The sequence below is a fragment of the Pteronotus mesoamericanus genome, unplaced genomic scaffold (genome assembly GCF_021234165.1).
Source record: "Pteronotus mesoamericanus isolate MK-2021 breed Mesoamerican mustached bat unplaced genomic scaffold, CSHL_Meso_final contig_50, whole genome shotgun sequence".
In the NCBI taxonomy this organism is placed as follows: Eukaryota; Metazoa; Chordata; class Mammalia; order Chiroptera; family Mormoopidae; genus Pteronotus; species Pteronotus mesoamericanus.
Genome location: NW_026555186.1, coordinates 32,288,422 through 32,313,607, shown reverse-complemented (window position 1 = coordinate 32,313,607; position 25,186 = coordinate 32,288,422). Strand labels below are relative to the sequence as shown.

Here is a 25,186-nt window from a genome sequence, read left to right as displayed (position 1 = left end):
TATCACCATGAGGTTCAAACCACTTTCTAGTTATTTTTATTACTCTTGATATACAATGAAAATATTTACTTTAGTATTTTTTCTTTTAAATGTGAAAAAGAATATTTGTATTTCTTGTCTAACTTTAGTGTTTGATGCTTTTTAATTATAGAACTGTTTTGAGGGGAGAAAACTTTACTTTGGTACAATTTAAACTCCCCTCTTATTACCAAAATATGTCTATGAATATGTATATGTTATATACATATGTATACACACACAAACACACACACATATATATATATACTTACATATATGTATATAAAAATCACAGCTGGCCTTTTTCCCACTTGAAACTGGGAAGGTAAAGTGGAAATGCTCTCGGGAGCTTGCACATCATATCTATTGACCTGCAGAAATGGATTTTAACAGTTGCATAGATTTGCAGACAATGAAAAACCCAGGACCTACCTTCTCTTCTTTGCGGGGAAGAGGTGGTGGGGTGGCGAGTAGAGAAGGCCCAGCGCGCTCTGTTTCTTCGCCCACCGCCCTGTGTCGTCCTCTGCAGTGTCGAAGTGGGAGTGCGTGTGGAGGCCTTTGACTGCCAGGAGTGGTCCGCGGGCCCCGGCCGCCATATCAATAGTGCTTTTCTCATTTATAATGCTGTGGATGATAAGGAAGAACTAGTCACATTTCCCAGAATCAAACCCGTGTCAAAGGTGAGTTATTAGCACAATAGACTTGTTCTTTTTTACCAAATCACTCTGGTCATTTATTGAAATGATGGTGTCACCGAACCTTAAGTGCCAGGTTCTTGAGTCTCAAGGTCATAGAAATGAGCACTGAACTCAATGCAAGATCAAGCAGATAGAGTTTATTTAAAAGAGCTTGTACACGACGCAGCCGGCCAGAAAAGTGAAGCAGAGCTCCCGGAAGGGTCCCCGTGGTTGGCTTACAGTAGGGCCGTGCGGTGGGGTAGGGCTTGGGAAGGAGGGTGAGGTCAGCTGCTCCATGGTCATCGACAGTCACAGATATTTTCCGTGGTCAGTGGACAGCTCAAAGGGCCTAGAAAATAATGCTTGCACAAATATTCCAGTTACCATACAACTGACAAAACAACTATTTTGCAGAGCATCTTGAAAAGGATGTTATCATTGTGCATTCTTCCCTTTCAGGATGTGACTAAGTTCATTTAAACTATAGAATTTTACTGAAAGCGAGGAGTCATAGTCAGGCCTCCAAGATGGAGTTCTTTCAGTCAAGATGGAATCGAGGTGTTTCCCCTGTGCTCTCTCGGGGAGGGGCCGGGTGGTGGTCCCTGAAGGCCTCACCTCAGCTGGGCCAGGTGCTGCTGTTGGAAGCATGATCTCTTCCTAGCCCGTTTCTGACTGTTCTCCCACCTTACCTCCAGTTCTCTCTGCTGCTCCGCATTCACCCAACCACCTGCAGTTGTCCCATTGCTGACACTCACCTGAGGAGCATTCACGCAGAGACACCGGGTCCCAGTTAGCCTTTTCAACTGACTTAGGAGAGGGAAACTTAAAATTTTAGCACTAAAATATTACAAATTTCTTGATTTTACTTTGTGTTTTTTATTAAAGGATGATTTCAGACGGTATCATGGTGCTCTTGCACGCAAGAGAATTCGCCTAGGCAGGTAAGGGACCCAGGTGTAAGGATTTTTATGGTGTAAGATCTTACATGACAAATTACATAACAGAGTCACTCTCTGGGTCTCTATTCCCAGGTAATGTAAGAAGAAAAGGTCTGAGGTTTTCTGACTGTAGAGTCTACAGTGATGGAAATTGTTCTTCCTGATTGTTCCACCAGCAAAAGCAGCTTTTAAAACTGCTGATTTCGGTTCAAGAAAGTGTCATAGTTACTGTTGTGTGCTAAATGCAGGGAAGAAAACTGTTATTTAACATTTTAATTTCTTTCCAGGAAATACGTTATTTCCCACAAAGAAGAGGTTCCACTTTGTGTACACTGGGATGTTAGCAACCAGGTGACAGTTTTACAATTTGGAGCTCTTCTTGTAAAAATCACATTATTACAAAAATGAAAATTCTCTCATTTAACTGATTCAGGTTGTGCCTACACAGGTTAGATGAAAAGGTGAATTATAGCAACAGGTCACCCCAATATGAAACAAAACCAAACTATCAGTAGCAGGTCACCTCTTGTTTTAATAATAGGTATGGTTCCCAAATTACAGACTCAGGATTCTCTGCCATCACATGCGTTTAAGCAGCATGGGATGCTGAGATCTGGTGTCTTAGCACCATTTTTGCTGAATAACCTGTCCACCAGCTCGCATTTTTATAACACAATAACAAAATATTAGTTGTTTTAATGTTTTTGGCCATAAAATACAAAGGGAAATCCAAGTTTACTTAAAAAATCATACTGAAGGGCAATCTTGTCTTTGCTCAGAACACCAATTAAAGTGATATTAATGTGCTAAGCTTACAGGCCTCCTTTTACCTTGTCTGAATTCTTCATTAAGAGTTTGAAACAGAAATTGTTACCTGTAGCATAGTTCTAAGCTCAACATTATCACTTTGCCTCTAACAGTGCCCAATTTCTAAGCAGAAAATATTTAATCACATATCTGTGTATTGAACTCACAGCGTTTTAAATATTTGCTTTTTAGGAATCTCTGAGTAATGGCAATGTGGAGGCTTTCAAAAAACTGGCGGCCAAAAGTGGCTGGAAGGTGACCAGTGCTCTGGAGAAGGTAGGGGGCATCCAGGCGTATGCACAAACAGCTCATTGTACGTCACTAACAAAAATTGTCAGATGATGTATTACAGAATTATACATCATACAGAATTACACATTATACAGAATTTTATTAATCAACATCACCCCAATAAATTCAATTAAACAGTTAAAAAATTTTCATGGTGCTGGTGGTTCTGTTTATACTGATGCTTTTAAGAAGGTAAAAAATCTTTTTGGAAAGCTATTTCTGAAAGTTAAGCCTCTTTTCAGCCCTGTGTCTGCTACTCCATGCTGGCCGATTTGGGGTCCTTCGGACACACCCCACACGCTCTCACCCCTCAGCTTAGTTCTCTTGTCCCACCTCTCCATCGGCCCAGATCCTATCTGGTCTTCAAGGCCTAGGACAAATGCTTCTCCATGAAGCCACTCCTGTCACCCCTGACTGAAAGAACTTTTCCAGGAACCCCATTAGCAATTACTTCCTTAAAATTAGTCAATTAATTATGCACTATCTTGTGACATTTCTTCCACAGATACATTGAATTGATTAAGTCCTAGTAGCAATAGAACTTACGTGTTGTCTTTTCCCTGGACTAGATTATAAACTTTTTAAGAAAGAAGCCTGTTTTCTTGGTATCTCTTTTAACACCTTTTACCATATTTTGTGTGTCGTCAAATTTTAATAAACACGTGTCATTTGGTCAGAGGCATATTAGGAGACGCTTTGGACAGGGTGCCCACACTAGCTTGGCTGTGAGCTCTCCGAGGACCGTTTTGCTCATCGTTACAGCCTCAGAACATAGTAGAGGCTGGTTCTCAGGAGACGCTCAGCAACACCCCCTTGGCACTCATGTTTCAGTGCGCGCAGTTTTCGTCCTCAGTGAAGCAGTAGCCTCTAAATTCAGGTGACCCTGTGTTCCGGTTTTCCTGAGGCAGTTCTGGTTGTCCCATCATCACTACTCACAGTGTCTCCGTGTTCCAGTTCAGAAAATAAATTATATGGTCACTCACCCTGAAATCAAAGCAAACTCCGACACTACTTCATTGCTCTTTTTCAGCTCTGACTTCGACCTCCTTTGTATGTTTTGTTGTGGGTTGCTGGGTTTTATTATGTCTTTGTTCTCACTTCCGAGTCCTTTCAGGGTCTTCCTTACTCCCTTTGGATCGAGTTAGGTTTCCAACTCTACTTGGTTCAGTGATGCAGAAACCTGGGTTTAACATAGCAAAGTTTTGTTTTTTTTTTCCTTGTTTCTCATAAAAGATGCTGTAAGACTTTGTTTTCTTTTACAAATACAACATCTGCTTCTTGCATCATTGCTGGAATCTGACTATTCATTAGCAGCATTGGAAAGGAAAAAGCCGTGTGTGGAATGAAGGAAGAAAAGATATTTAGTGAAGTCATAAAATACAATAAACTCCAATTCTTTGGGAGTTTGGGGCCAGAAGCAAAGCTAAACAAACAAATGGTATATTTGCTAGTATCTAAGGACAGTCATCAATAATTAATTTTTAATTTTTGTCAAGATATTTACTAGAGGATATTATATAAAGGAACATTCTTATGTTATCTGTTTCATTAGAAGCCCTCCATTTTTTTAGATTGCATTTATGATAAAAATCTGATATTTTTTTCTTTCTGAGTTATCCCTTCTCTCCTACTTTTTAAAGTTTCTATATTCTTTTAATTTTAAAATATAGCTCTCATTTTTTTTCCGTCATCTTTCAGTTGAATAATTCTTGCAACACAACTATCTGTTAAGAATCATACTTATTTTGGGGTTTAAAATCTTCACCTATTTTCAATAAAAATTTGTTAAATGGCAAAAGTCTAAGTTTTCTGGCATTTGTAATGAAATTGGGCAATATTTACTGTTTTAACCTTTACTTTCAATGTGTAATAATAGAATTAATAATAGTCATAATACAGGGAACAAAGGATATACTCCCATCTGAAAGGAGTTCATAGTCTATTTTGGAAACATCACATATATACAGGAAACAGCTGAGGAATCATTTGAAGGTAGTTTATAAACAAGTGAAAGATTATAGTGTTTAATCTGTAAAGATCAGCTCTTGAGGCAATTCAAAGTAAAAAGGACAGTTACTTAGAGGGAGGGGTGATTCTTTTCTCCTTAGAGAGAGTGTAAGTAGATTGCTGGAGGGGTAAAGGGAGCTTTCTAGGCAGTGAGTAACTTGAGCCAGATCCTCATGGTGGAAATTAGCATGGGTAGGAGACTGGCTGGACAGGAGTAGCTTCTTATTTAGGGAGCAGCTGAGGTTGTACTAGAAAAGTTACGGTGAAAGTCAGAATGACAAGGAGCACTTGAAAACCTTTGCCCAGGACAAAATCCACTACAGGAAGGATACCAGAGGGAGCTATTCTCATTGAGGCTAGGGAGGGGCTGGTCTGAGAGCTTCACCTGACCAAATCGCCTCCCCTTGCCCCCGAGTGCAATCCCCAGGCACTGCCAAGGAAAGTTAGCTACCCTCTTCCCAGGCCTCTGGAAAAACCAGTTTTGTCCTTCTCACAATGCTGTCTCTGTAACATATTTATCAACAGGTAGTATAAAATGCTAAAATTTTGAGTTTGTTTCTCTTGTGCTATTTATATAAGACGTCCAGACCCATTAAATAGAATCTTATTTGTATGAAAAAAATGCCATTAATAAATTATTAGCAAGTTCCAACAGATTTTGAGCCTACTTACTTTAAACTTCATTTCATAGAATAAAATTCTCCAGGTACCAAATGGTGAAATGTTTGAGTTGGTTGCAAGTGGAATGTAACCTGTAGTCTTCTGAACAGGAAAGGGAACTTGCTTTCTTGGAGAGCTGGTCTTGGAGAATTTTCTCACTAGGCAAAAGTTGGCCTTTCTAAAATAGTAGGGTTTAAAGAGAGCCAACATCAATCACTGCTTCTCCTTGTCTGCTTCATCTGCTTCAATGCCATGGCTTCTGACAGTGGAGCAGCAGGAGGATTTCCTGCTGCCCTTGCCTTCTAGGGGAAGGGTCAAAGTATCGTTCACTCAGGCCAACTGTACTCGGCACTCAGGGGGTAAGTCTGGAGAGGTCCGTAAGGGCGGGATTTAATGGTGACTGCTTGGACCGCTGTTCGCTTTGGCTCTAGGGTGGGAAGTAGCGGCATTGTACCTGCACCTGGGGAGCAGCTTCCTGGAAAAGTGCTGTGGTAGTTCCCCAGACCTGCTGAAACATTTACCACAGGCTGGGTGCTTCACCAACAGAAATGTATTGTCTCGCAGGGATGGAAGCTAGAAGCCTAAGACCAAGGTGTTGGCCGGGTTGACTCCTTCTGAAGGAGTGAGGGAGAATCCATTCCAGGCCTCTCTCCCAGCTCCTGGTGGTTTGCTGGCAATCTTTGGCATTCCTTGGCATGTGTCTCTGCCTTTGTTTTCATGCACTGTTCTCCCAGTGCTCACGCCTGTGTGCAAATTTCCCCTTTTTATAAGGACACAGGTTATATGGAATAAGGGGTCCATTCTACTGCAGTATAACTTTGTCTTAATTAGCTACATCTGCAATGACCTGATTCCAGATAAGGTCACATTCTGAGGCCCTGGTGCTGAGGATTTTAGCAAATTTGGGGAGGACACAATTTAACCCTTATGTGCTAGGCCCAGTATTCGATCCCAGTCCAGCCCAGCTCCCCCAGGGTAGAGCATGACTGCCCCAAGGCCAGACCCCGATGGAGGGTGAGGAAGTCGGGCACCTGCCCTCACCCCCTCTGAGACTGCAGAGCCCCAGCCTCTTGGATTAGAGTCACTTTGATAGGGTGACTTCACTCTGGACTTACACCAAGGAACCTTCTTCCACTCCTGCTGTACAAGGGGCGAAGTTAGGCATGCCCATGCTGGGTGAGTCTCAGCCTCCCACGGGAACCCTAGCCATGGTTTCTGTTCCTTTGGGTAGGTGCTCAGAGCTGGCACCACGTCCTCCTTTGCGGGCTCTATTGAAAGACAGACTCAGCGCTGTGGTCAGTTGGAGAGGTAAAATGGCATAAGCAAAATAGTCACTTCTTTCCTTTCAAAGCCACTTTCAGTCAATTTCTCATTACTTCATTCTCTTCTTAAAGATATTTATGTTTGAATAAAGGTTTTCTCCCTCACAGCCTGATTTCCCCATCTGCTAGATTCCTGCAGTGAAATCTTAACCCTGTGTTTGTTTGTCTTCTCACAGCTTGTTGCCATGGGAATTATTATAAGATGGCAAATTTCAACACTGACTTCAAAACACCCTGGAAGAGATGGAGATTTAAAACAGGCAGGAGAGAAACATGCTCTTAGCGAAATACGTATTGCTGCCTATTGGCAAAAGCACAGTAGAAAGAGAGTTCAGAGTGACAAGAGATACATTAATGTCGCAGCATATGTCAAACGGCTCCCCAAGACAGGCCTCCCTTATCAAGGGAATAATAAGCATTAGAAAAGCCAGGAATGGGCCTGCCGGTAGGATAGGCCCTGTGGTTCACAGGGAAAGAACACTTTGTGCTGAAGGAACACGATGCCCTGGCAGCCCCACTGAGAGGTTAAGTTGGTTCTAGAGGTGGTCAGTTTACTGCCCGGGGAAATCCCTGCCCACTAGAAGACACAGCTGACATCTTGGCTAAGTGGCCGAGGCTACAGCCTTGGCTCCAGGTCTTAGGGAGCAGATGAGGCCCAGGGGTCTGAGGATCACTTTCTTTTGTTCCTGAATAGAGGCAGGGAAATATCACAAAGAGATAAACAGAGAAAGGCTATTTTTTATTTTTCATGAGAAAAACAATTGCACAATAATTACATTAAATAATTAAATAACCCCCTCTCAAGTCACACGTTGTTTGGAGAACGGCACCCCAGTCAGAGCTCCAGACATCCAAGCCCTTGAGGCGAGACGGCCGCCGTCATTATCTGGGTGCCAAGGTGCCTGCGCCAGCGCCTTGACTGCACAGATGGGTCTGCAGGTCTGTTTCTTTCTAAGTAAAAACACCGTTTTTCTTTTTTTGTATTTTTTTGTTATTATCTTTTAGATAAAAATATATACTTTGGAAGAACATGACATTGTATCTGTTTGGGTTGAAAAGCATATGGAAAAACCAGCACACTTGGCTTATCATCTCTTGTCGGACTTTACCAAGCGACCTTTGTGGGACCCCCATTATGTGTAAGAATAAATTTAAAATATTTTCTTAATCGACCCTGACATCATGGGAAAGATGACCTCTGCATTGCAGTGCCCTTCCATTGCCCAGCATGGGACCTCTTGTTTTATTAACTAAAGTGTATTTTTTTAAAGCTTGCTCGGCGCAGAAAACTGCATGAAGTGCTATTGAGAGACAAAAAAAAATATTATAATCACTTATTTATCATCCATCTTGAGTTGACATGTTTTACCCACATCTATTGTAATCCTACTAATAACTCTTCAAGTTTGATAGTATTTTCATTGAACAAGAACAGTTACCAAGATTGTACAGCAATAAAGCAACAGAACCCAAACTGGGGCCCAGGCCTGTCAGGCTCTCAGGTCCACACTCTTGTACCTGGATACAGTCTCTTTGCTCTTGAGGAAATGACTATCGAAATGTTCTCATTTTCCACTCTTGGTATTTATTATTTGGTGGCTCCTTTTCTTTTTGATGAAGCAGCGCTCCCTGGTGAGAAGCTGGGAGGAGGCTGTATGAGTTCTGAGGCGAAAGGAATTTCTCCTTGCTCTCCCTGTCTGATCAGAGGCCACTCCTATCAGCCTCCGTCTCTTACCTCTGTCTCCTGCATCCCTAATTCAGTCCCCCCACTCTCCCTCCTTCCCTGGAATACGGAGCCGGAGCCGTGCACCTTGTCAATGCACTGACAGGGAGTGACCACACTCAGGCCGCACCACCTTCTCCAAGGAGTTCCAGCTCCTGGGCGCAATCAGCACTTCTAGGACACCTTGCTGAAAGAAAAGGATTGGCAAGGTGGGCTTCCTACTATAGTAAATGTAACTGTTTACTTCCTACTGTTGAGGAAGTAGAGGTTCATCTTTAATAGGACCAAACCTCATTATGATTAATACCATGTAATAGACCATTTAATACCATGAAAGTGAAACACCTCTGGGTTACATTTGCATGGATGCCAGAGTGATATAACATGGTTAATGCTATCATTATAAAACACTCCAAGTGCAGAGGAAATACTTCATGATTTTCTTACATCAGTATTTGTAGATACTCTATAAGTACAAAGCTTTTAGTAAGAACAGTGCCTAAACTGTGGTGTTAACTTTTTTCAAATATTTCTGCCACTATTTTGTATTCCACCTGGCATCCTAGCCCAACTGAACTTGAATGAATGACGTAATGAGTGAATGAATTCTAATCCAACTTGTTTTCTTACGCATCTATTACAATTCAGGTACTATGTCAGGTGTTTTTATTTAATCCTTACAATAACCTCATAGGTATTATTATCTACATTGTATGATGAAAAAAATAAAGTGACTTGCCTAACATAAATAGCTACCGAATGGCAATCTGGGATTTACAGGCAAGTTGTTTGATTCCAAATTTAGTGCTCTTTCTAATAAACCATGTTCCTTTACCTAAGAGTTCTTGGACTGTCCATATAATTCACTAGTCTTTAAATATTGTTAATTGATCTCACAGAAAAATAATTTTGTGGAAAACCGCTAAATGCTTTTCTCTGAGGTGCTGAGGCCAGTGACCTTAGAACTAGGCGGCCGCCATTCTCACTGTCACATGCAGAATTATTTCTTCTGCCCAAACAGCTTTCTAAAGACAGGCTTTGGGAAATGACTTTGGAGGGATGGTTATGTGGACAGAAGGGTGAGCGAAGACAGCAAAAATGAAGTTATACAAACAAACAAAAGAAGTGAATGCCTTATTCTATTAGGTAGAAAAGTACAGCCTTTCTTTCATTGTTCTGTTCACATAGGTCCTGTGAAGTCATAGACTGCGTGAGTGAAGATGATCAGATATGTTATATCACTTGTCCTACAGTGAATGGTGACAAACCCAAAGACTTGGTTGTACTTGTATCACGAAGGAGGCCTCTTAAGGACAGGTGAGTTCAATGAAATTCAAGTGTTATGGTAATGTTACAGAGTGGAAAGAAAAAGTTGATATGAAAATAAGGAAGTCAATGTAAGCATTTCTGGTCTTGAATGATGCTCATCTAAAATTTTTCTCAGTGAAACTTTTAGTTATCACAAAAAAAAAAACCCTCAAAAAATCATATATTAAGTGCTAGCTGTGTGCAAAGCACCATGCAAGATTCCTAAAGCAGTCCCCTTTCCTTCTGCTTTATGCAGATGTAAAACTGATATTTAACAAAACTTTGAAACAATCCACCATCAGTAAAAATGTAGTAAAAAAATGTTTAAAAAAAAAGCCAAATAAAATACCAGGAGTTGGTTTCGGATTCGTGAAGCCTTGATTGTGCTAGACATCCAAATGGCAGCTGCCTGTAGGGGCTGTCCATGTTTGTGTCAGTGTTTGCCCAGGGCTTCTCGGCTGTGAGCACTGGACTTCTCCGAGCCTGACTAAGTTCCCAGGAGAACGGGCCCAAGAGCAAGTGTTCAAGGGGACAGGAAGTGGAAACTGCCAGGGCAGTTAAGGCCCACTCCTGGAAGTGGCCGGCATCTTTTCTGATGTCAAAGCTGGCCTGCACAAATAATTCCGCACATGTATAAGGATGGATGCCCATGGGTGTTCAGTGTAGGATCAGTTATTATGGAAAAAGATATTAGAAATAAACCAAAGCTCCATCTTATAATTATGGTAGAACCATGCTGTGCAGTACTATCCCAGTATTAAAAAAGGATAAAGTAACTGGAGAGGCGCCTTCAAAGATTTATCATTAGGTGAAGAATCAAATTATAGACCAGTATTTGTTTAATGATTATATCATTTATGTAAATCTCATATATTTATAAAAAGGTCTGGAGGGATACACACCACAGTATCATAAACATGTTTAGGCTTTGGGATGTTGAGCCATATCCTGTCACGTTTTCCTCTGTCCCTGAAAAGGAAAGAACAGCTTCTAGTAAGACTAGAACTGTTGAGTTCTGCAGATATTGAAAGAGAAAGTGTGTCTTATTTGGTAAATATTTTGCTTTTGAAACACCAGTAACTAATCAGGGCTGTTTTCTATAATTTAGAAATTAATTATAATTTAGAGTGATGGCCTCGAGGGTGGGGGTGCAGTGTGACTAGGGGGGACTGAAGGAAAGCTCCTGTATGCTAGTCTGTACGGTTCCCCATTATTTGGGAGTTCTTTAATACAATGAGCATTATTTTTTTTATTTTTTAAGAAAAGAGTGAAATTACAACCCATCAGGGCACAATAAAACCATTTTGGAGTTGATGCCGGCTTTGTGGGATTCTTCGGCAGAGTTCACATGTGGCCCTTATCACCGTGGCTTGAATGTAGCCATAGGCAATGTCTTCGAATAAATCCCCAACTATAGGAATTAATTTTCTAACAACTACTCTTCATTTCTTTCAGTAACACTTACACGGTGGCAGTGAAGTCGGTCATCCTGCCATCTGTCCCACCTTCTCCGCAGTATGTCAGAAGTGAAATCATATGTGCCGGATTTCTCATCCATGCTATTGACAGCAGTTCATGCATTGTAAGTTTGATAAAACACCTACATGTTAATTTGCTCCTACAGATATGAGAGATCATTTCCTCATATTTCCTAATTAATTGTAAATCTGCAACGTGTGTCCACACCAGGGGAATACTAAGGTCATCCTTTCAAACCTGTTACAGAAGGTCCCCAAGAGAGAAGGGCTACAGCTTCCCCTATACCAACAAGACTCAGTCCTCTGCTTGAAAAAGCTCCATGTCAATAACAAATTAAAATCTTATATTTTCTTTTTGAAACAGGTGTCTTATTTTAACCAGCTTTCGGCTAGCATCTTGCCTTACTTTGCTGGAAATCTCGGTGGCTGGTCAAAATCCATTGAAGAAACAGCAGTTTCCTGTATACGATTCATAGAGAATGCTACTAATGATGGGTCAATAAGCATATTTTAAGTTGTAAACTGCATATTTTAAGTGGTAGACTTTCAATTACCTCTAATCAATTCCCCACTTTTAATTCCAAGCATCCTTATCCCTGACATTTGGCAAGCTTTGGGCCATTAAGTAATTTAATATTGGCCTAAGCCAAATGTAGGTAGGAAGAGGTTAACAAAGTGCATCTCAGGTCAAACACCATTGATTTGGATGAGCATTAAAAGAGCTTGAAGACTGTTTCAGGTTGTCCATGGCTCTGCTCCCACCTTGGGGTATAGGCAGTAGGAAACTGCCCACATGTAATCACAATAGTGTATATTCTGTAAAATGGTACACATGTGGTTAAAATGATCATAAACATTTTTAGGCTACAGAGATGAAAAGTGTTGTTTGAAACTTTATAAAATTTTATAAAATCAAAAATGATAAGTTGGCCTGTTGATTAATAGTGCGGGACTATTCCACGTTCAGCAGGCATTGGTATGCCAGGGGCACCTGACAAGATGTATTACCTGTTTTAGAGCTTTAAATTAGGGAGGCATTAAAACATAATGGGATCCAATCAATTCTAGTAATAGGGACTACTTTACTAGTGTCATTTAACATATATTCAAAGTGGCTCACCAATTTAGCATCTGTTACTATATATACACATAAAAAGTACCTGCAAAATATGTTATTGCAGAGAAAGAGAATATTAACTGAGCTCTTCTTTCATAACCATTACATTAGCACTTTATTCCCTAGATTTCAGCATTCATTATTCTTCTCTGTGATTTGCCTTAACTCAAAAGATGAACCAGCATATAAGTCAGCCTCCTCTACAGTATAACTTTTAAAACTTGAAAGACCTCCACTTTAGAGTTTAAAGCTTTAAGAGTTTAGATACATCCTGCTGTTCATTTGTCAAATCTCTACCTCTACTCAGCAAATCTTATAGCTCGATGTTAAAAATATGATCAGTACCTGAGCCCTCCTAATCAACTCCACCACTACAACGCTAATCCAAACACCAGCTTCTCTCACTGGATTATAAACTTTCAGTTTCTGTTATTTCTTCTCCATTCACTCTGCTCTCAACCCAGCAGTCAAATGATGTCATATTTCTTCTCAAAACCCATGAACAATTTTGCGTATCACACAGTAAAAGCCAACACCTTTTAATGCTCAGTAAGGCTCTGTGTGGTATATTAGATTATTTTTCAGAAATATTCACTCCCTCACCAGCATTCCCACCTCTATGAATGGCGTATACTATTCTACTTCTTGTCTTCCTGATCGTGTGACTCATTCATGGAACATGAGCAGACATGATGCAAACAAAGGCTTGAAAGGTGGACTTGCCCTCATATATCTATCTCTGCCACTGTCCTGAGAAAGACTTATCAGGGCTAGCCTGCCGTTCCCAGGACAAGGAACAGAGACATGGAGCAGAGCTGCTTCCCCTGAGCCTAGCCTAGATCAGCCTACCCCAAACCAAACTTCACATAGATATGGGCAAGCTCCACTGACATTAGCAGAGCAGTCCAAGTAAGCCCAGCCTAGAGTTGACTCACAGGCATGAGCTAAGTAAAGGTTTATACTGAGATTCTGTGGTTGTTACACAGCAGAAACTAACTGGTCGAGCCTATAAACTATGATCCCTACGAACTATCTGACCTTTTCCTACTAGTTTATCCCTCTCTCTTTTCCAGTCATATTGGCCTCTTTGCTGTTTTCCAATTATGCAAGTATACTCCTTCTTCAGTATAATTACATTTATCTATTACCTCACACCCAGATATCCAAGGCTTACCCCTTATATACCTCCGTGTATATCTATACAATGGAATCTTACAGATGAACCTTGAAAATATTGTTAAGCGAAGGGAGCCAGTCACAAAGGAGCACATCCTTCTGCCTCTAAAATATGAAAGCCTGTTCCCTATTTAGGAGCTTTGACTATTCCCTCTCCCTAAATGCTCTTTCCTGTTATCTTCACAACTGGTCCCTTCTTGTTATTCTTATTTCAGCAGAAAAGTCTCCCCCTCAGAGACCTTCCCTTGATCATCTAAAGTAGGCACATAGTCATCTACAACACCTGTTAACTCCCTTTGTATCACTTATTCATTTAATTCACCCAACAAAAGCAGAAACTTCTATGTGCTGAGTACTTCCTGGGGTAACTATAGTAATGAGCAAGTCAAAATTCCTGCTCTTCCCTGGCTGGTGTGGCTCAGTGGATTGAGTACTGGCCTAACCAAAAGGTCGCCGGTTCGATTCCCAGTCAGGGCACATGCCTGGGTTGCAGGCCAGGTCCTGGCTTGGGGGCATGTGAAAGGCAGCCACACATTCATGTTTCTCTCCTTCTCTTTCTCCCTCCTTTCCCCTCTAAAAATAAATGAAATCTTAAAAAAAATTCTGCCCTGATGTAACCTATTTTCTGGTGGAGAGGGGACAACTAGTGTTCGGTAGGGATATAAATTACGGAGAAAATTAGAGAGTTAGAGAATAAAAAGTTGTTGGGATGAGGAAGGCGCTACTTTCTATAAGGCTGGTCATAAAGACTAGTAAGATGACTGTGAAGCAGAGGCCTGAAGGAAATAAGGGAGGGTTGGCCATGGGGTTGGGAGTGGAGAATGTCAACAGAAGAGCAAGTTGAGGTTCAAGCCTAGTGGCTTGGAATACAATTGTAGAAAAAAGAGGCGGGATTAGTCTTTGGGTTTGTTCCCTGCCCCCTGTCCCCAAAGGGAAGGGATGATTGTTTAAAGCCATATTGAGTTTGAGGTGTTGTATAAAATCCAAGTAGGAATGTCCAACAGGCAGGTGAGAACATGGGACCGGAGTCAGCCACAGAAAAGTGGAAGATAAGGTTGGTAAGAAGAGGTATTTCCAAAGGACTGAAGGAAGAGTGCTTACCACTCAGTCTTAGGGCAGTCCAGAAAATATTTTTAAAATAAGTATTTTTCTATTACTTTTCTATGTTCTGATATTTCTGATACATGTTTCCCAGCATCTCCTCCCCATTCTTCAGCCCCATTAAAACACACGTGGCCTCATCTTACTCACTGCCACAACCCCATGTGCCTAAGGAAGTATTAGGAACACGGTAGCTTCTCGGGAAATAATAATGAATAAATAAATTAGGCTAGCTTCCTCTTTAGGCCTTTTTAGCTAAGAAAATAAACATCCACCATTTCTTTCAAGAAATAGTCTCTCAGGATGTCAGAATTTGTCTGGTGAATTCCTCGGACAAAGTGCCCATATACTTTTTTAATGTTACATCTGGTGCCTGCAGTTTATTTCTAATTCCACTAATTTATAGATCATTAACATGTAAACAAAATAACCCAAGACAAAATGGGCACTAACATCTCTGCTGAAGACAACGAAAAACACTAGTCTTGCAGCTGACAGCTTTTTGCTTCTCAGAGCCTTTTGCTCCTGGGAGGACAGGTGAAATAAGCCAGGTGTCTGGAAGGCACTACAGCAGCGCTGCTGTCCTTTTCCAGCTGTGTGACTTATGCAATTCTTGTTAAAATGCACCTACTTCCCTAAGCTTTGGGATGTTGAGCCATATCCTGTCATGTTTTCCTGTCCCTGAAAAGGAAAGAACAGCTTCTAGTAAGACTAGAACTGTTGAGTTCTGCAGATATTGAAAGTGTTTCTTATTTGGTAAATATTTTGCTTTTGAAACACCAGTAACTAATCAGGGCTGTTTTCTTAAATTACAAATGTATCCAATCAGGTAAAATTCCAAATGAAATACACAATCCACTAGAGTCATTCCATTACACAGTACAATGGGAGCCTTAAGCCTCCTGAAATGTATGTATTAAGTATGCATGTATTCATCGCATCCAAGAAGCTAATGGATCTCTGATTATTGTTCTAACTCTATTATGGTGATATTTGCATCTCACCCTGACTCTAAAACATATGAACAAAATGCTATTATGTATGATATACAATCTGTTATGTGTCATCATTCTGATTAAATACCCCAAACTGAATTTTGGCTAGAATTTCTTTCCTGAAAATCAAGGGCAAAGAAAGTCCTGCTACGGTGAGGTACTCTTCACTTTTAACCTGAAAAATACTCGTATGTAATTCTTTATGTGAAAACTGAAGCAAAAATTAATCCAAATTAACTTCATTTAGGATTCATAAAAGATTGAGATTCCAAAGAGATTGTTAGACAATGGCTAGTTAAATCCAGAATTAGTTATTCAGAAAAATAGCAAGTTTTTATTAAATATTGTAAAAATACAGATTTTTTTGGCAACTTATAAATAAACTGATACTTTTAACCTAAAAAGCAATATTACTAAAAATTCATTTCTAAATACAAAGCAGCTACCCTTTGTTTAGGGGTGGTTCAGATGAAAGCATAATTTTGTTTTTAAGGAAAAGATGATTGTTACAATTAGCTATGTTACCACTTATATACACCTAAGTTTTATCTGTTAAAAAAGTTAAAGAATCCAATATAAACATTTTATGCTTTTCTTCAGTGATTTCCCTCACGCAGTAGAAGTATTCCTTGATGGACAGAATTCAGGAAACTACTTGAACATCCAGATCATACTGATATCTACAACACAGGCCTCTCCAAGGGAGCCCAGCTCCAACTTGTGAAGAAGGTCCAGTTCAGAATGTAACAACAAGGTGGTAATTTATGATAGTACTAATCATTATCAAAAATTAACAACTTTAGGTATCTTTGTTTGGGGTTTCTGTGGTTTAGGCACATCCAAAATTTCTTCATAGTCTGCACTCATTCCCTTTGCCCAACGGCCAACTGTAACCATTCGATCTGTCAAGGAACAGGAAAGTCAGAATGTAAGAAAATCTGTAATCAAACACATCCACCTAGGTTGGTTTTGATTTTGCAAAGGAACTAGTTTTGATATGAATAATCACAAGGAGGGAATACTCCATCACTAAAGGAAAGTGAGCAATTCTGTAATTGATTATAATCCTTGATTTCCGAGTACTACAGGCAATTTCTCATCCCAATTAGGGAAATGCAGCAACTGCTTTGCAATGCACAAATTGATGAGAAAGCGCTTTCGTTCTTTCCCAGAGTTCATCATTATATAGTCAATGAATTCCAAGAGTCTGTAAACAGCAAGACTTATGAAGCATCACTTTTAAATGCACAAGATTCCACCTGTGAAATTATACAACATCTGCTTGTCAGTCTTGTCATTTGGGAAGTGGCAATCCTCCCAGGAGGGAGAATTCAAATTCCACTTCATCATTTCAATCGTACTGCCTACAATGTAGTAAAGATTATCTTCTAGACAAGATTATAAACAAGAACTCTTGGTTTTCAAATTTAAATGTTAGATGCAAGAAGTAAAAATGGGCAGACTTGCTTGTGTAGTATTGTGACGATCTGAAATAAAAAGAAATGTGGTTTCCCCCCTCTGAGAAGCACTACTGGGATATCTACTATCTTGCTTTCTCTCACACAGGATTATCATCATTCTAATCCAGGTAAACTAGTGTAATAACGGTCTCCCCTTCCCGCCAAATCTGCCATAGGTATAGTGAACACTTATGAAGTTTTTGATGACCAAGGGTAGTATTTCATTAGGAATAAAGTAAAACTGGGCAGATACTGTGTGGACAACACAACTTTAATATTTTTAGCAGTTTTTGCGATCAACTCTGAATCCTTCTGGTACACACAAAGCAAACCATATTATGAGGATACTCAATTATAAGAATATTGAAACTTATTTTCATATTTCTTATTAGTGAATCCATATTTTAAGTAACAGACTGATTTATTAAATTAGTTAGCACACATAAATGTTTATGGATAAGGTGTGTTATAAGATCAGGACCCTCTAGGGCTTATTGCTCACTTTCTCACCAGAGAACAGCAGCCAATGCTCAGTTAGCACTGCGCCTACTGCTGACCAAGAAATGGTTACATCATCACTGCAGCCGGAAGCCAGGCTGCCTTAAAATCAGTAGTATCTCAAGTCATAACAAAATGCAGCAAAAACAGAGGATTACTAATCTTATCCCTTCTAAATGAAAGCGCAGAGATCTCACCTGAATTCTGACTTTGAGGGCAATCTTTCTGAAAATGTTCCACAGAGCCACAAAGTCTGCAGCCACCACCTAGTAAAAGAACGAAGTCATTGAAAACCTCTCACACTTACACAGGGCTCTTAACATCTCAAAGCACTTTCATATCTTAGTAGGTCCTTACAACCTTGCCAGCTGCAAAGGTAGCTGGAGCCTGGAACACAGGTGGGTATCACCATTCCTACCAATAAGTTCATTCTCCATTCCTCTTGACCTCATGGAGCACTAAACTGCGCCTACCCATGTGTTACACCCGGCCTTCAGGGGAGAAGTGGGAAAGAGAAGATACTTCCTAGTGTCAGGAAAACACTAGTCCTCTGGAGTGTCTAAGAGCCACGGCACAAAAGCCTGGACCATGGTTAGACAGGCAAGGGTTTGTAAACTCTTAAATCTGTGAGCAAAATTTATGTGCTCTTGTATTCATGGAGGATGTCCACAGTTTTTGTCACATTGTCTAATGACCTCCTTCCCCAACCCCCTCCCAAAAAAAGGTTAGAAACCACTGCTTTGCAGTAGAGGTCAGATGGGGGTAAGCCGTTACAAAAGGAATAAAGATTAACTTTTGTTTCCATGCCTCCTATCTGCCAGGCATCCTAACCCTAATTAAAATGCCTATTTACCTACTTTAAGCAACACTGCAGGACTGTGGTTTCTAAAATGAGTCTTTTGTATAATGGTCAAGCATTATCATGATCATGCTCATAATGTTAAGTAACTTACTCAGAAAAATGACCCTACAGAATATAAACCTCTCACTTTTATGTGATCTACTCTTCTTGCTTGTTTTAAAAAGTATATTTGGTCATCTTAGTTGACCATCCAAAACCATCTTTGCTCTTTAGTCATGTTCTATGACCTGCTTCACAGGTTCAAAGTTGGAAGGCACTTTAGAGCACCTTTCCAGGCCCAGGCCTCTGCACTGTTTGTAGGACCATGGTGAAATTACATAATTTAATCCTCGTGACTTTTCAAAGTAAATACCGTAATTCATCAAATCTAAGACAGCACTGATTGTAAGATGCATCATTGTTTTACATACCCCTCAGAAAAAAGAAAACATGTCAATTATGTGGGACCTACCAATTGTGAGATGCATTCTGAGTTCAGAGATATTAAAATGTGAAAAAATATGCATCTTAGAATCAAATTAAATATGTAGTAGTTTTCCATCTCCATTTTATAGGTGAAGAAATTTAGATGAGAGACGTTAGAAAATATGGCCAAAATCCCACAGCCAGTAAGTGGCAGTGAGCAGCTATACCCAGTCTGACTAACTCCAAAAGCTATGCTTTTTCACTGGACTTCTCCAGTGGAACACAGGACATGACACAAGAGGTGTCTAGAACCTGGTGGTACCAGCCATCACATTAACAAATGACTCACATTAACAGATGACAAGCTCCTTAAAGTTTGAGAATCACAGACTTTATTGTGAGGACCTTAAGACATTAGCTGAGCAAAAAATAAGAAAGTTATACAATCCCATGCCAGACAATAAGGAAAACATTCAGAAACAAAAACTACTACAAATATAATAGCATAAGCGGCCATTTACACAAAATGGTATGAAGGACTGAGTTTAAATTCACAACACTATTTTTAAAATCTCATATTTAAAATCTTATATTAGTTTGAAATATAATCCCTTTGCTTCTATTATGTTTAAAAGTAGAAATTTATAATATATTCTCATCATGATGCTAAAGCAAGTACAGAGTGTGAAATATTCACCGGAGTTTTTCCTGATTTGACTTATTGCTATATCAAGTCATATTACCCAAAAAGTCTAGTACATAGAATAGCGCTTGATAAAAATAATGAAATTCTCAAGGTTTTGCTACTTATTCAAAAATGTATTCAAGAACCGATTAATGCTGTAAATCAGATATAACTCTGCATGCTGACTCACCATTTTTGACATAAAAGGGTGACGGTACTCACCATAAGCATAGACCCCTTTGGGATTATCAGGGCAAGATCTGGACAGGTGCCCCATTTCCCCACAAACAAAACATTTTGCAAAAGGAAATTCACCTGTAAGGATCAAAGAGTTCCTATTAAGTTGGAGATAGACAGATAGATAGATAGATAGATTAGATAGATATCTCAATCAAGTCATATAATTCATATTGTTTCAAAATACTCTGAGAAGAAAACGAGTTTTTACATATTTAAAATGTAATCTTATATGATTTCAAAAAAGTGGTACACTCATAATCCTGTCAACAGAAAAACCCAGTTGGCTACTTATTGGCCACTTTCCCACTTTTGATAAGCAAATCAAAAACTGATAGGGAAAAAAAACCCACATACCAAGAGCTGGGTCTATTTTAGCCTTGCACTTGGTTATTTCATGCTCTGTAGATCCACATCGATAACATATTCCAGTGCCCATATCTTGATTCTCAAGGGCGGCTGGGCAATCTGCAATCCCATGGCCAGGTTTTCTACAATGAAAACACACCTGGAAAAACAAAAGAGGAGTTTCCACACTGCAAAACTGCTCTGGCTTTACCAATCCTTATTATCAAAAATATCTTTAAAACATTTCTCATTTTAAGGTTATCTAGCACTTTTTGTGAAATCTCAAATTTTATCTGGATAAAAAAGTGTTTCACACAATTCTAAACAAAAGAAACGTCATTTCCGCTAGGGTCTCAGTGTTTTCGAAAACCCTCAATCCATCAATTTCAGACACAAAGTTACCTGAGGCATCACTTAAATGAATTAAGCAACTATGGACTACATTTCATTAATGCAGATGTATGACTAGAAAAATTGAGTTTTCTGGAGTAGATAACAGCCATAAAAATTATCATTCAAATGAATCCTTGCACATTTAAGTTCATATAATTGAATGAATTTGGGTTAAATGATTCCATTTAAATTATGATTCACATCATAAAATAAATTCCATACCAAAAAGTATACCTTACAGTTTTAATATATTTATAATACATATTATTTAATATTCAAAAATAGATGTTTCATTTTTAGAATGTATACAGTTCATTTTCAAGGAATAATTGTAAGATGAATTATTTAGCTCCAACATAATACTGGACAATGGTTTGCTTTTTTTACATACTCTCTAGCAATTTGGAGGATTTTCTGCTGCAGTGAAAGAGAACATCAGTCATAAGCAAATTTAAACTATTTAAACTGGAAAAAAGATATCTATAGTTCTAAGATAACAAATATTTCATCTAAATTTTTTTTCCCCAAAATAAACATAAGTTTTTACAAAAGCAAATTCAACAGGCAAAATAAAACGTAATATTTTACAATTATGCCCTTCCTTTTTTCCCTATTTAACAACAGTGGGAAAAAATGAGTCCCTTTATTCTTCAGTATCTTTTACATTTAGAAGGAGCTGGTCCAAGTAAAGAAATGAGCTTATTTGTTTATCCTCACCAAAGGATATGTTTGATTTTAGGGAGGGAGAGAGGGGAAGAGAGAGGAAAAAAAGAGATATCAATCAGTGATCAGTTTGCCTCCTGTATGTATCCTGACTAGGGATTGAACCCACACCCTAGGTGTTGCCCAGGAAGCGAACCTGAAACCTCTTGGTGTACAGGGATGACACTCCAACCATCTTAACCACCCAGCCAAGGCAAGAAAATGCATTTATTCTACAACTGGAGAAAAAGCTAATGCTAAATTTTGGATCACCAACATGAGAGATCTTAGATTTCTGGTGAAGTCAAGGTGGTCTCTAACAGCCTGACAGCTCCCTAGTTAGTTTTTATGTAAACTTCAAATACAAGTTTCTTGAATGATCCTTACATTTTATGTAAATAGGATAGTGGAAAGAGAACTAGTAAATATCTATATCTTAATTTATTAGCAATTAAGAACTGAGGCCAAGTACGAGGTATTAAGAAAATTACAAGACCAGTTGAAGGTAGGTCACAACAAGCCATACTATTTAAAGTATATACTTCAATATAAAGCACTACTTTAAAAAACAAAAAAAGCAAACAAAAAAAACCCCAAAACCAAAAAAGAACAATCTCTTTCCCCCTTAATTACAAACCTAAAACTTCTCTTAAAAGGTCACAATATTAAACTTTTTCAAATAGTACGCAATTCACCATGCTGGTTATGTCAATGAAATTATCTTTAAACTGTTTAAGTTAACTTGGCTTAAAAATATTTAAAATTGTACAATCTAAACAAAACTATCCTAATCCAAATAGAAATGGTTATCTTTTCCATCCCCATTTATCCATGAGGAATGTCTCCTCAGTATTATCTTTAAATAATTATCTTTACATAAATTACTACATAGAACAAACCCTGCAAATGTCAGAAGCTACATTTATGGCAGCTGTAACATTTCAAACCTGCATTGGTACAAACAGTGCTCTACACTTACTAATTCTAATAAAAAAATGAAAAGTATAAAATGGTAACAAATCCTGATTCTTATGTAGCATCCTGCTAGAAGACTTGGGAAACACACTTAGAGAAGGGCAAGAATTATACAACGTATTTCACTGACTGTGTCTGACGGTCTGAAATCTAGGGCTGAGCACCACAGGAATACAGCTGCAGCCCCCCGCATTCCTCTGGGTGTAAAATGGGAGGGAGGGAGCAATGACCAGGGGCAGTCTCAGGAAGTTTTAACTCTGCTACTCCATTACTAACTACTATGATTTGTATTAGAGCTCCTTCTTGTGTCTCAGTTTTTCATGGATAAAGACAAAAAAGTACATCCTTTGCAAGTAACCAAAACTGCACATATTTAACCTGTTGTACTCAACCCTCCTACTATTTTGATCTTTTTTTTTTTCAAAAACAGCAATTTGAAAAAGGGCTATTTGAAGACTCTGGGTTTGAAAAAACTTTTTTGGCTGGACTGCACAGTAAGCAGCCCATTTACGTTCATATTTATTTAACAACACTGCTTACATACTACCAGCCAGTATTCTAAGCAGTCAAATATTAACACTTTTTCCTGGTTTTGAATTTCACATTTGCTACTAGCTAAGTGATTTTCAGCAAGATACTTAACCTATCTGCACGTTAGTGTTTTCTACCCACAATATAGGGATGCCATATTTGTAGTGTTGTTCTGATAATTAATCAGTACATTAAGAGCCAAGCATAGTTACTAGCCCTCACAAGGATGCTTTATAAATTTAGTACATAACAGCAATCTGACTGCTAAAATATGTTGGTATATAATTAAGTTTCCAGCCATATAAAGTAATGCTTTGGTAGAAGTGATCATCTTACCATTGCATTTTTCTTTGCTGCTTGTCTTTTTAATCGTCTTCCTTCCCTGCGACTATCTTTCCTTAAAGCAACTGCAATTTCTTCCCTTACTTCCTGACTGTTTCTTGCTATTATTTCCCCATTGTCAACCATCTGTGAGTTTTGTCTTAGGTATTCCATGAATCCGTTCACATCTTCATTTAAGTACTCCTTTTTCTTTTTGTTCTTTTTGTGCTTTGCTTGGGGTGCATCATTTTTAAGGGACAGCCTATTGGTTTCAAGTTGTTTACTCTTTGGTAGGTTTTGGCCTTTTTCCTCAAAGGACCCCTTCTTCATATCCTCCCATGATGTTGCAGGCAAGGGTCTTTTGTTATGTGTGGTAGTAACTCGTGCCCATCTGGTCATGGTTTCATCAGAGGTACTGTATCAACCTTTAAGACAAGCATGGTAATTAGTCATCATTTAAAAGAAAAAAACTAAACTAAAAGTACATGCTATATATCACATATGTCCATATGTTAAAATTTGAATTCTTAAAACATGGGTTTTTGTTTTTCTTTTACTTCATTTAGGTATCTGTATATTTAATTCTATAGTGTGCTGCAGAGATATGCCTGTAATGTAAGTTTAGCCCTTACCGGAGAAGCTACCCCACCAGTAAAACAAAACAAGAGTATGCCTACTATAATAGAAATACTTGCTTAAAACTGGAAAACATTCACTAAGAAACCAAATTATTTTGCAAAATTTAAATCACAAAGTGCTGTATTTTGCCATATATAATGTGCTCCCATGTATAATGCGCACCCATATTTTTGACCCAAGCTTTCAGGAAAAGAAACCTTTCGTTTTAATTTTTTAAACTCAATTTATTTATTTCTTTTCAGAAACAAACCAATTACCATATTACAGGGTATTATTTTGCATACAGATGTCGTTATTGCTTTCTAGAGTTACACTTTTAATGGATAAGCATAAGTAAAAGAATTAAAAACATTTATATAGATACAGAATTAGTACTTCCCATGTATAACGCACATTCTTATTTTTCCCTCAAAATTTAGGCAAAAATTACGCATTATATGTGGCAAAATACGGGAATAACAGTGAAGGAAGTTACTCTTCCAAACTTCACAGTTTTCCTAGCCGTTTATTTCTTAAGTCCCAGGGCTGCTCTCTTCCAATCTTGTTAATTTCCAATTTCAACACAAACCATCCGCGTTAGCAAATTGTACACAGAAATCCTGTGGTTTCACGTGGTTTGTCACTACAACTCTTTCCGGCAGACAAGCGAAATACAGAAAACTTCACAGTCACGTGATGGGACCGAGTCTAGCAAATCATCCTCATTTAAGCTGCACTCCTCTTAAGGCAGCATCCTGCCCAACAACCAATGTTAAAAACCTTAGCTTCTGTGGTCGAAAACTCCCTCAACACAACCTGAGAGGCAGAACCAATAAATAGGTGAGATACTGTGCGTCACTGTACACCACGCGCAGACACTCGTCCCTGCAGATCCCGAGACTGTCGCAGTGAAGGTGGATTATCCTTCTCCTGAGTACCCGAGTATGAAGCCCCGGTCGTCCGGGTCGACTCGCACGCCGGCCTCCGGCGGGACTTACGCGCCCACCCGAGTGGCCAGCGCCAGGCAGCGGAGGCCCGTCCCCGAGCCGCCGTCCCAGGGAGGCCGCGTAGCCCGGCACTCCAGCTCTACCTGGCGCTGAGGGCTCTTAGGTGCTTAGCAGCCAGGCCCTCTGCCCTCCAGCCTGGTCCCAGGAACCCACGGAAGGCACTCAACCGCGTTGTGGGCGGTCCCGGGGCTCCCTCTCGTTTTGCCGCCCGCCTCTCCTTACCGTGCAGGAATCCTCCAGAGCAGCAGAGTTACCATGCCAGAGAAGCCCGTTCCCCTGCGGAGGCTCTCGATACCGGAAGTACGTCGTCTTTGAGAGCGCATCACTTCCTGCGGACCAAGCTGGGGTTGGGCTGTTGCTCAGTAGACTGGCTGAACGGTTCTTCCTTGGCGGGTAAATGTGGCTAAGTAAAGTTTTGCGGAGCTCCTAGAATTTGAAGAGCGCTGCTCTGGACACCTGGGACACAAAGCTAAAGAGTGCTTACTCCGTGCCGTCCGGATCTCACGTTTCAGTGGTGAAATGGACG

At 39.5% G+C, this 25,186-nt stretch overlaps 2 protein-coding genes across 3 annotated transcripts in view; one reads left to right on the top strand and one right to left on the bottom strand.

Moving 5' to 3' along the window:
• Window positions 1–12,773, top strand: part of ACOT12 (acyl-CoA thioesterase 12) — a 39,786-nt gene extending 27,013 nt beyond the window's left edge. The window contains exons 8-16 of one of the 2 annotated variants that reach the window (XM_054578549.1): window positions 548–698; window positions 1,581–1,636; window positions 1,921–1,984; window positions 2,633–2,716; window positions 7,726–7,859; window positions 8,482–8,652; window positions 9,632–9,760; window positions 11,207–11,333; window positions 11,594–12,773. In XM_054578549.1, the coding sequence (XP_054434524.1) occupies window positions 548–698; window positions 1,581–1,636; window positions 1,921–1,984; window positions 2,633–2,716; window positions 7,726–7,859; window positions 8,482–8,652; window positions 9,632–9,760; window positions 11,207–11,333; window positions 11,594–11,743 (1,066 nt within the window). In that variant the 3' untranslated portion in view covers window positions 11,744–12,773. The remainder of the gene's footprint in view (window positions 1–547; window positions 699–1,580; window positions 1,637–1,920; window positions 1,985–2,632; window positions 2,717–7,725; window positions 7,860–8,481; window positions 8,653–9,631; window positions 9,761–11,206; window positions 11,334–11,593) is intronic. The other variant, XM_054578550.1, reaches the window with a different exon arrangement.
• A 3,212-nt stretch (window positions 12,774–15,985) lies between these two features.
• On the bottom strand, window positions 15,986–24,958 carry ZCCHC9 (zinc finger CCHC-type containing 9). The gene is made up of 6 exons (XM_054578271.1): window positions 24,883–24,958; window positions 23,051–23,460; window positions 20,123–20,273; window positions 19,751–19,843; window positions 17,774–17,842; window positions 15,986–16,520 (listed from the first exon to the last, which is right to left on the bottom strand). The coding sequence occupies exons 2-6, from the start codon at window positions 23,432–23,434 to the stop codon at window positions 16,402–16,404; spliced, it is 816 nt and encodes a 271-aa protein (XP_054434246.1). The 5' UTR covers window positions 23,435–23,460; window positions 24,883–24,958; the 3' UTR covers window positions 15,986–16,401.
• Between the last annotated feature and the right edge of the window lie 228 nt (window positions 24,959–25,186).